Genomic DNA, 11,629 nt, shown 5'->3' on the forward strand with positions numbered 1-11,629 from the left:
GTCTAATGGGGTTCCTCTATGACGCAGACGTGGAGAAGCTGCCCCTCCCATTCATTTACTCTGACATATAGTCTTACACATACACAGCTACTGGGTGCCCATTTATTTTGTGCACTGTGCAGTGACACAGAAAGCGATGCACGCAATTCAAACAAATGCATTTTCATGTGAGAGAGTTCAGCACACGAACACACACAAACAGGCTACCCTGCACACTAATGAAAAGACAGGGCATTGAGACAATGGTGCACAGCAAACAGTTGTGTAATTGTGTTTGAGGAACAGCTCTTGTCACAGGCTGTCATCGATTGGCCATTTACTCAGTGTGTGGGAGTAGGCCCAGCCAGCAGTGATCATTACTGGACTGACTGACTGTGGTATCACTTTATTAATTTAATACACTGTGATATTTCATTGGAGGGAGGTTCCTCTCACTTTCTGAAAACAACATGTGCAGTAGACCTACCTGTGACGAGAGGGGAACAGTGATTTTAGTTAATTATGCCCATTGTAAAATATAATAAATCAGCCAAATTGAAAGTAATCCAGTGGTCATTTTTAATATACAAAATGGCAAGGGTGTTTAATTTCTGCTGAAGCAGATCTCATTGCTTCAAGTCAAATCGATAACCAGCTGATTACATAAGTTGATTGTAGCAAGTAAAGCTGGTGCTGCCCAAGCAGCATTATGAATGAAGAGCCAAGGAGTGCGTCACTGTGTAGTATGCATCCCTACCCAGCAGATGGCCCCGCCTGCAAGAGCTTACTTAGAAAAAAAAGTGGTCGGGCTGGGGTGGGGGTGCCCTTATTGATTTGGTATTTTAGATATAGCAATGAAAAGTAATTTTTTTTTTTTCGAAGGTTTCTAAAATATTTGCTTCTGGTGAAACTTCACTATGAACACAAGTTTGCTTAGCATCCTATTTAATCAATGACATCATTGCAAATTGAGGATAGCAAATGGTCCAAATGACTGGTAGATTTTGTGAATGAAGCACTTAGTGACTGAGGAAGGACGTCAGCACAAAAGCTATATCCTTATTAGCCAGATAAGACTGAGGGGAGGAGTCCCATTGGCCTACCGTAGCATCAGAGCAACGTGATTGGCTACCAGCAGATAATTAAACACCTACACAGTCATTGCACAAATCCAAGTGGTGGGATATATAGGCTGCTGCGTTGGCGCTGCATGCAACAGAATCAAGAGTTGTTCTGCAAGTTGAGAGAAAGTCAACTTACTGAGTTTTGCGTAGAGATTCATCGCGATATATATATTTCTTTACTTTTTTTTTGCTGGGTGATTTTCACTGAAGGTAAGTGTTGACTTTTATCATGGTGTTGGGCAATGTTTGTTTATGGATGAGAACAGATATGGATGAAGATTGGCTGGGTTAGACTGCAGTGACGTGATTGTGTTGGCAGTAGGTTTAGGACTGAGACTGCTGGGGTCACCTGTATCAGCAACATCCATTTTGTCAAGGTTTGGTCTTCTGCTTGGACCCAGAAAACTGAGACGAGCAGAGAAAAAAACAAGAAAGAGGGGAAGAAAGAGGTTTTTTTTAAAAGAAAAGGCAGAGCTGAAAAGAACACCAGAGGAAAATGGGCAGAAGTAACCAGATTTGAGTGTATGCGTGTCAGACACAGTATGTGCGTGTGTGTGTATGTGTGTGTGTGTGTGAGTGTGAGAGAGAGAGAGAGAGAGAGAGAGAGAGAGAGACTGGCTGCTCATTACACTAATGCACTGGTCCCTTAGGGAGTTGGCAGGCTCGGAGTCCCCCCCACCCCCCCACCTCTCTTACCTCCCCTCCTCTTCCAGCTCCAGCAAGTGCTACCTTCATCGCACAGTCCAGGACCCTTTCCTATACACACACACACACACTCACACACACACACACACATTCATGCACTCTACCCTGCAGGTATGTCATGCTCCTGGACCTGCAGCGTGCACCATGACAGAACTACATGTCCTTTGCTCTCGGCTGGATATTGTTGAAAAGTGCTTCTTTTCTTTTTTTTTTTTTTTGTAAGAAGAAGAGTAGAAAAGATTGTGTTGTGTTGGAGGATGTTCAGCAGCAGGCTGAGATGTGGGTAGAAGTGAGCTGGGTTTTTACGTTGTAACTTCTCCCTAAAGCAGAGGATCAGACACCAACAAGTATACCTTTTTTTTTTTTTTTTTTTTTTTGCAGATGCATTTGTTCAGAAGTTTTTTGTTGCACAAGAAGCTGATGGTGAGTGTCTTTCTGGCTGTTTTAGGGGACCATGGTTATGTTGAAGATCTCTGCTTTCCTCGTTGCCTACGCCCTGGTTATTTGCCAGATGTACTGCTCACAAGCCGCCCCTGCCAGGTGAGACACCCAGCATTCACATTTCACACTTCAGACTCAGCTGGTGATGCAGTTCTCAGATGTAAAATCTGAGAAGTGTTTTTAGTTTTACAAGCAACTGGTGGGACATAAAAAAAATACTTAAGAGGAGCTTTAAATAATTTTCCTTTAATATTGTCATTTAAATAAATATAAATTCAACTAAACGAGAAATTTGGAGGAGATGCCTTGCAAATGAGATTGCTCTCAGTTTAACTTTCAAAATAACTCTAATGGAAGCAAAAAAGGAAGAAAAGTGTCATTCACTTCAGTGGGAGATAAATGAGATCTATATTTCTATATGAATCCCCACTGCAGCCACTTTAGCTCTGTTCCCATGAAGCTATTGATTTTATGATAAATCTAAAGCTGCTTGGACACCAGCCCCTCTCTCAAATGGGGCACTTTCTGCAGATTATTTCCCCCCATCTTGGCCGGTGGCCCTCCAGCTCAGACGCCATCCCTCTCTTAGGTAGTGACGTCTATGCCTCCACCACCCCTCCTGTCCAGCCTCTCTCCCCACCAGCCCCCTAACCCCACCCCAACAACCCCCTTTGCATCCCGCCACGCATCCTTTTAACTGCGGGAGATAACTCGAGTAAAGAATTTACATGAATTATGACCTCAATCCTTTTGCCTCCCCTAAACCTCTTTAACCTCTAACCTTCCTCCTCCCTGACCCTAACTTCACAGACCGGGTTTAGAGTCCATGTCAGACCGAGTCACGCTCACGGACTACGAGGCGCGGAGGTTACTCAACGCCATTGTCAAGGAGTTTGTGCAGATGACGGCAGAGGAGTTGGAGCAGCAGGCGACTGAGGGAAACAGGTACGTACAACTCTTTAAACTGCTTTATAAATCTTCCCTTACAGATATAACCAGTTACACAAAGTGGAGAGAGCTGGTTAAATGGAATGTTGTTGTCTTAAAATGGAAAGGTTAAAAGTAGACAGGTCATTTTATGGTTAAATCTCACTATGTTCTGAGGGGCTTCATCATATGCTGATTTCACTTTTTAACACCAATGAGGATACATCCTGGGTTCAGTCAGGTCTATAGAGGTATGTACTTCTTATTAGACCAAAGGAAAATGAATATGTGATAATTATGGAGACAATAATAAAAGAAGAAACCTCCGTATTCTCTGTCATGACCCTGCTCCCGCATGGATGAGTTTCAGTTTGACATGTGAACGGACTAATACTGCCTGCCGGGCATGTGAACAGTTTCTTTGCTCATCAGAACAAATAAGTGTGCTTGATGTCAGTTAAGGAGAAGCTGCATGACAGTGGGAAGAGACTGGTTTCTGTTTGTTCCGTGGGTGTGAATGATGTGGGACTGACTGGGGCGGGGGTGGAGGTTTTTTGGCGCATGAGGGGATAGATGACTGTCTTTGACTCTTTATAAAAGCAAGGCGGCATGATGCTGTAAGGGTTTGGGATTGTTGGGTTTTTTTCTTTTGTTTGTTTGTTTGTTTTATACCTGTGATGGCATGACATAGAAATGCATGTGAGTGCAAATGTGTGCGGATGAAGAAGAAAAGACAAGTGATGAAGATTTGCCGCTGCATGTTCTTCTTGTGTGTGTCCCCCTTCCCAACAGCATGGACAGACCCCTAACCAAGCGCTGCTCCAACCTCAGCACTTGCGTGTTGGGCAAACTGTCTCAGGAGCTGCACAAGTTGCAGACATTCCCTCGCACGAACGTGGGAGCAGGAACGCCTGGCAAGAAGCGCAGTGCGCCTGAGAGCGACAGCTATGCAAGCTACGGCGAGACGTTTGACAGCATCTAACCTTTCCTCACCCACTTGTCTTCCACCTTTTCCACATCTTCTCCTCCTCCTTGGCTTTCTATTTTGCCCCCCCCCCCCCCCCCCCCCCCCCCCCCTTTACTCTTCTCTTGTCATCTTCCTCTCTTCACATTCCTCCTTATAGTTTTCAGATTTGCAAATGCATGCTAACTTTACCTGCTTGATTGACATGAGAAGAATAAGAATTTTTCTTTTTTGATTTCTACCCCCATCCCTGCTTTCTGTTGGCAGAGAATAATTTTGTTTCTTTTATCTCAGACAATCAGATTTAATCTTCCTAAATGTAATTCCGGAGCCAGTTCAGACATCCATCTCTGTGTACTGTACGTGGAGTCCTCTGATGGCATTTCAAAGCTTCTGGAAGTTACAAGTAGAGAGACATCACTTAATCTAAAACATTAATAAATAATCCACTCATGCGACACCAATGTTTGTTGTTCAATAAACGTATTTTTCTACCAGGAAGCCTTTAGTTGATTTTCATTTTAAAAAATTAAAACAATTAGTTGGGTGTTTGGGGACACTCAGTGAGGCACTTTAGAGTATTTTCAACTATCTAAAGGTAAGAACACTGATGCTGTGCATGCATTATGTATGTTTATTGTCTGTTCAAGCTTAATGTATTTTCTGTGATGTAAATTACACAAGTTAGCAGTGGAGATGCTTTGTGTGTGTATAAGTGTGTGTGTGTGTATATCTCAGCCTGTGTTCCAGCATTATATTAATGTATATTACATCAGATCATGCCGTTAATCCCAAGTTTGTTCTCCTGAAGCAGCGTTACAGCACAGAAGCGAGCCTGCAACACAGCAACTTGCGTGACCCACCGCCTGGCAGACTTCCTCAGCCGATCGGGGGGAATGGGCAACAGCAACTTTGTCCCCACCAATGTCGGTGCCAAGGCCTTCGGCAGGCGGAGGAGAAGCATCCAGATGTGAGCTCACCAAGATCCTTCAGGGAAAAGGTAATTACAGACAAGATGCACATCAGTCTATATTGTTCTTCAAGATGCATTAGATATATTTTCATTCATGATTTTCTTCCTGTCTTTGTATCTTTCAGAAGTTGAAACCTGACAAGGAGACTATCAGAAAAAACAAGTACAATTAAAAAACAAACAATAAAAAAAACAAAAAAACAAAAAAAAAACAAACAAACCTGAGAACAAAAACCAACAAAAACAAAATTGAGCAGAAAATTAACACTGAACTGGCCCTTTATCCACTCACACCTTCTTACGGGAAAAGAACGGACGTTTTGTTCCCATTTCCATTCTGTTAGTGAAACCTTTTGCTTTTGGCAAATAAGAGAGGAAAAAAAAGAAGAAAAAAAAAAGCACTTTACTTTATGTACATGAGCAAATGAACTCCTTGTGAAAAAAGAAAGAAAGAAAAAAAAACATTCAAGTGGTTCCTCTTTTTTATACATGAATATCATTGGAAAATAAAATGAAAGCAGCAGTGGTTATCACTTTCTTATTTTCCACCTTTCACCTCGTTATAGCACATTTCTGCCATGCTACCCCCCCCCCCCCCCCCCCCCCCCGCCTCTCGTTACTGAAATCCATATTTCAACATTTCCAATTGTACGCCTTCCTCTCGAGGGTGCCCTGTTTTCCTGTGTGCCAGAGGGATGCCATTAAAGATCAGCCTACCCAAGGCCCCCCAACAACGGCTGTTGTCTTGTGCCTTGATGTAGAACAATTTACATGAACATGATTGTACAGCTCTGTTTCCAGATGACCCGTTTGAGGATGAAGAGAACGACAACGGATTCATATTGTAAACAACATTGTGAAAACAAATTTCAGCAAGATTAAAATGTATTTTAGATACACTCGGGTTTGGGGTACTTGTGTTGTTCTTCACACATTTTTACGCAGGTTTAGGAAAGACATTGCATGAAAGAGAAAGTGATTCAGTCACGTGAAGTTTATATTTATACTGTTAAATATTGTCCGTGAATTATAAATGACATTTCAAACCTCTCAGGAAAAGAAGACTTTGTTATTTGTTGGCTGTAAATGGAACAGAACTTCCCATAAAGACAGATGCACAGTCACATGCTGATAACAAGCAGCACACATCTATAATCTGTTAATTACTGGAAATTGAATTCACTGTTGTGCACATTACTGCTGCACAAATGAAGGTGTATACACATCAGCTCACTGGGAGTATCTGACTGACACCGCAGTGGAATGGATATGTTGGAATCCATAATACCAGAAAAACATGCATGATGAGTTGCATAATAAAAGGGAGCAAAATCTGCAGTCAGTCTTGTTCATTTTTGGCTTCAGTGAGGATAAACATCCACGTCGCTATATGTGAGTCACAGAAGATAAAACACTGCAATCTACACAGGGGAATTTTTTTTCTTTTTAAATAGCTGAAACATTACACAAGAGATTCACTTGTTTTTTTTTTTTTTTTTTTTTTTGTTTTGTTTTGTTTTGTTTGTTTTTTACATACTGCGCTTCATTTTCAACCAGAAGTTCCATGAAGTGTGAGTTAACATTTTGGGGTCCACTTGTTTTTACAGCAATGCGCCAATAGATGGCAACGTAATTACCTTAACAAAAAATTTGAACGGCTCTCTGCAGAGTTTCACACAGATGTGCTTCAAATGAGAAAAGCTTGAACAGAAATTCCACGGATGATAAAAGTCAGCTGCGCGTCACCAGTTTTTCCAGCTTTCCTCAGCAACAATCTACTGAATGGAAAGAAAAATAACTTTATTTTCCCTTCCCTTTATGATCTTTAAACACGTCTTGCTCTTTGTACAAGAGATAAAAACAAATATCTGCTAAAAAATATAAACGAAAAGAAAATCCCTGGAGGAGTATCACATGATGTCTCATTTGAACGTCTATCTGATCCGAGCTGACAGCGGAAAGCGAGAACTGAGCATCAATCATATTCCCCGGCAGATGATGTTATGACTTGTTCATGAGCAGATAAATTAAATTTATTAAGGAAAAGACAAGAAAAGCAACACATAATGGCCAAGTAAAATGTGAACATTATTAGAAAACAGTTTAACACAACTTGTATTTGGAAAGGTTTATGGCACAAAGTAAAACATCCTTTCCACATATAATGAGGGATATGGAGACACATAATTACATAATTACAGTTCATGTTTCCGGGCAATGATCTGGGTGCTCTGCCAGTTGTTTCAAATAATTATAAGTGCAGTATTACCAGAAAAAAAAAAAAAAAATAGCCCCAGAGTGATTGTTGGAGGGGGATAAATAAATACCCATTGGTTGTAACAAACAAAGATGGCATGTACGTTTGGAAATGGAGGGGAAAAGGAGCCCATTCAGCATTGGGTGAAAGTGAAAAACAGGATACAGTTGATCCTATTTGGTTGCACAGATGAATGCCAAGTGTGCACCAGAGCAAACATAGGATATTGGTCCCTGTGTGTGCAGGCACTGCACTTGCATACGAGAGCAGTCTGAAGTGAGAAAACAAGCATATTTCTTTTAGTTAAATACATATATTTCATGTGAAATAAAAGAAATAGGTGAGGGAAATTTTACCTGTCGGCAGGTGATACTTAATGAGTGGGAAGTTCGACAGGAGCAAGTATTACTTCCTAGATCACAAGACATGCAAATAATATAAAAAAAAAACTCTTATGCTTTAGAGTGCAAGCAAAAATGAAGACTTTTTTTCTCTGTTCCTTTTCAAGCCTTAAAAGCCTCACCTGTCAGTTGTTTTTACAGTCTTTCCGCTCGTTTGCTGCCACACTATTGGGTCTGCTTGTGAATAAATCAGTGCTGAAGCTTGAACCATGCTGAAATCCACATGGAAATTTTTCCTGCATGACTAAAGAGGAAGGGAAAAAAAGAATAATCTTTATATTGTTGATAATTGAGGGGGACAGGATGTTGAGGGCTGATTTGTGGGGTTGGTTTGGTTTTAAGCTTCTTTCTCGGCAGTAATCTACCAATCCTGCTTTGCAAATGAGAATAGCAGTCCTAATGGCGCACAGCTGCTCTCAATGGGGCCCTTTCAGTCTGGAGTTAGACAGTTCATATAAGACAAACCAAGAAGTGAGCCCCCATCTCTAAAAAGAGGACATGACACCAGGCCAGTTCCCAGAAACTCCCACCACAAAGCCATTTTAAAATCTGGGGTTTTGGAAGATGCTTTCTTTAAATGTTTTAAAGAGCAATTTGAGTTGGGGGGGGGGGGGGGGGGGGGGGGGGGGGGGGGCGGCGGAATGCAGAGTTGTACCCAGTATGTTTTGTCTTGGCTATTTTATTTTCCACCACATTTTCCAACTTGGCAAATCATTGGTCTTTTTGAAGAGCAAAGCAGCTGCGTGGTTTCATTTGTATTCTTAACATTGAACCTTCAGGATGTTGCTTTGTACTTCATCTTTAAAACTTCTACAATATTTGTTGCACAGGTGTACAAAAATATAACTATTTGTGAATTATCAAAATACTTTATTTGACTACAACACCATATATACAGAAATTTAGATGAGAAAACTAATAATTTCATTATTACAATTGTAATACTTTGCAATTCAGTTCAGGTCTCCTTTGAATGATTTATATATTATTGTTTTTTAGATGTAGAGGTAAAGTTGATGTTCTTCTACATCATGACAACATTTTTTAAATTCACAGCCCCCATCCTTCAGATGCCAAAATGTTTAGTAATTTCTTGTTTCCTTTAAAAACACACTACTAAACCTTTGACATTTTTTACGTCACATGCCCCCTATCAACGGCTAATTCAGCATTTATCGAGCATCCTTCCTGACCTTTTAGCTCTCTCCAGCCAGCAAAGGACGATCTTACAATGACTCTTGTTTTGTTCCTTCTCTCCTTTAATCTTCTTGAATTTCTTTGCTAAATTAGCAATGTTGCTTGTTTAAAACAGCTAGTTCCTTATTATACCGTGAAGCAACACTCTGCTGCAACGTCATGCCACGTCCTGGATGTAAAAGTTGTATTGTGCGGTTTCTCAGCCTTGGGATGCTGCTGGGTAGCAGCGGCTCTAGAAATGCATATATTAGATGTCACTTTGTCATCAAACAACTACAGCATGTGACGTTCTAAGGTCAGAAACTTACAATAGGTCTTTAATAAAATAAATGAAACAAGCCAGATCTCTGGAAAAGATGTTGTCTGGATAATAAGTAATCAATGCCATGGTCATGTCTATACCTTAGATGGGTGGGTGCACCATAAAATAAGCTTTTAGGGTAATGAAATGAAATGAAATGAATAATACTTTATTAATCCCAAAAGGGAAATTCAATATTATAGCATATAATAATTAATTTGAGGAGGTCTTGTTCCGGAGAAGATGGCTGATGGCAAGATTGATCTTCTGTATCTTTCAGTCTTACATCGGACCAGAAGAAGCCTCTCACTGAACACACTTTGTTGTTTCATCGATGTGTTGTGGAGAGGGTGTGAAGAATCCTCCATCATCTTCATCAGCTTGTGCAGCATTCTTCTTTGGACAATCAGCTCCAGAGTTACTCCAAGCACAGAACCAGCTTTCTTGATCAGTTTGTTCTCTTCAAGTCTCTGGTTCTGATGCTACTACCCCAGCAGATGCTGCAAAGCTGACTGCACTCTCCACAAAGACTTATAGAAGATATGCAACATCTTGGTGCAGACGTTAAAAGATCTCAGCTTCCTTAAGAAGTACAGTCTGCTCTGACCTTTCTTGTAGATGTAGTCAGTGTTGCATTTCCAGTCCAGTTTGTTGTCCAGTGAACTCCAAGATACTTGTATTCCTCCTCCACCTACACCTCCTCTGGGACTATTTTGTGTCAGGCTGGTGTTGAAAAGGTGAAATGGAGAATTGGACATAGTTGTTTTGAGCAGGTCTGAGAACTCTTGGACTGACATCATCTGGCCCTGCAGCCTTGTTCTGGTTCAGTTTCTCAAGTTGCTTCACAACCTGATTGCAGGACACAAACAAGGTGGTCTCAGGATGTCCTGATGTGGAGAAAGATGAAGCTGTGTTCTGGTCCATGACTGAGCTGCAGGGTGACAGATTGGAGGTGTGACAGGAAAGCAGTGGGCTTATGGAGGCTGTGTGGTCTATTGGGCTGGAGGTAGGGGGTGAACTGAACCTGTTGAAGAATATGTTCAGTTGATTAGCTCTGTCCAGACCTCCATCAGGCTGGTCCCCCTTTAACTTGAAGCCGGTGATCTTCTTCATTCCAGACCACACATCCCTCACATTATTCTGCTGGAGCTGACTTTCTAACTTCTTCCTGTAGTCCTCCTTGCACTTCTTAGTTTGTGTTTTAAGTTGTTTTTGTGTTGCCTCAATTCAATTCAATTCAACTTTATTTGAATAGCGCCGCTACACAACAATGTTGTCACAGGGCACTTTGCATACATGAATCGACATCCACATCATTTCGAGCCAAATCATACATATCCTATAATAGAAACCAACTGACTGCATTGAGTCATGACTTCGGTCCAATCCCCCATCCTGAGCATGCACGTGGCGACAGTGGGAAGGAAAAAACTCCCCTTTAACAGGAAGAACCTGGCTCAGGGAGGGCAGCCATCTGTCTCGACTGGTTGGGGTGGAGAGGACAGGAAAGACAGATCAACATGTACAATTGCACTTAATCAGGAAGACCTGTGGAAAAAAGGAGAAATAAGTTAGAGATAGCAATATTGGCAGATATTTATACATTAAGATATTAGAATAATAGAGTGAGGTACTTCTCAGTACATCAGGTGACATCCCCATTGCTACATAAGAAAAGGTTGGCTAGACTACCCATAACTATAAGAGCAATGAGCATAACCTGGACAGTTGGGTCCCGTACATGAAGACTCCAACTCAGGAGATGCTCATATCTTAACTATAAGAATCATAAAAAAGGAAGGTTTTCAGCTCGATCTTAAAGGTGTGGAGGGAGTGTTCTATTTGGAATATATGGAACTATGAGATCTTTTATGTACAATGGAGCTTGGTCATGGAGAGCTTTATATGTGGGGAGAAGAATTTTAATCTCTATCCTGGATTTAACAGGGAGCCAGTGTAGAGAGGCTAAAACTGGTGAAAAATGTTCTCTCCTGCTAGTCCTCATCAGAACCCTGACTGCAGCATTTTGGAGACTTTTTAGTGCATATTTGACAACCGATAAATACGGCATTGCAGTAATTCAGTCTGGAAGTAATAAAGGCATGGACTAATTTTTCTGTATCTTTCTGAGACAAGATGCCCCTAATTTTTGCAATATTACGCAGGTGGATGAAGGCGGTTCGAGAAACCTATTTTAATTGTGAGCTAAAAGACAAGTCCTGGTCAATAATGACTCCAAGATTTCTCACAGTTGTACTGGAAAGCCAGAGTAATGCCATCCAGATTAATTACATAACTGGATAATTTTGTTCTAAGTTTTTCAGGCCCGAAGATAACAACCTCTGTCTTGTCTGAGTTTA

The 11,629-nt window shown here is 41.1% G+C and overlaps 1 protein-coding gene across 2 annotated transcripts; it reads left to right on the plus strand.

The window, feature by feature from the left end:
* Positions 1 to 2,057: 2,057 nt before the first annotated feature.
* Positions 2,058 to 5,896, plus strand: LOC306760723 (calcitonin gene-related peptide 1-like). 2 transcript variants are annotated; one of them, XM_079246690.1, is made up of 5 exons: positions 2,058 to 2,155; positions 2,257 to 2,348; positions 3,060 to 3,194; positions 4,952 to 5,140; positions 5,239 to 5,896. In XM_079246690.1, the coding sequence occupies exons 2-4, from the start codon at positions 2,263 to 2,265 to the stop codon at positions 5,112 to 5,114; spliced, it is 384 nt and encodes a 127-aa protein (XP_079102816.1). In that variant the 5' UTR covers positions 2,058 to 2,155; positions 2,257 to 2,262; the 3' UTR covers positions 5,115 to 5,140; positions 5,239 to 5,896. The 2 variants fall into 2 exon arrangements, with proteins under 2 accessions (XP_079102816.1, XP_079102817.1); XM_079246691.1 differs by having other exon boundaries at positions 4,955 to 5,140.
* Positions 5,897 to 11,629: the final 5,733 nt, after the last annotated feature.

This window comes from Telmatherina bonti (assembly GCF_933228915.1).
Source record: "Telmatherina bonti genome assembly, chromosome: 2".
Taxonomy (NCBI): domain Eukaryota; kingdom Metazoa; phylum Chordata; class Actinopteri; order Atheriniformes; family Telmatherinidae; genus Telmatherina; species Telmatherina bonti.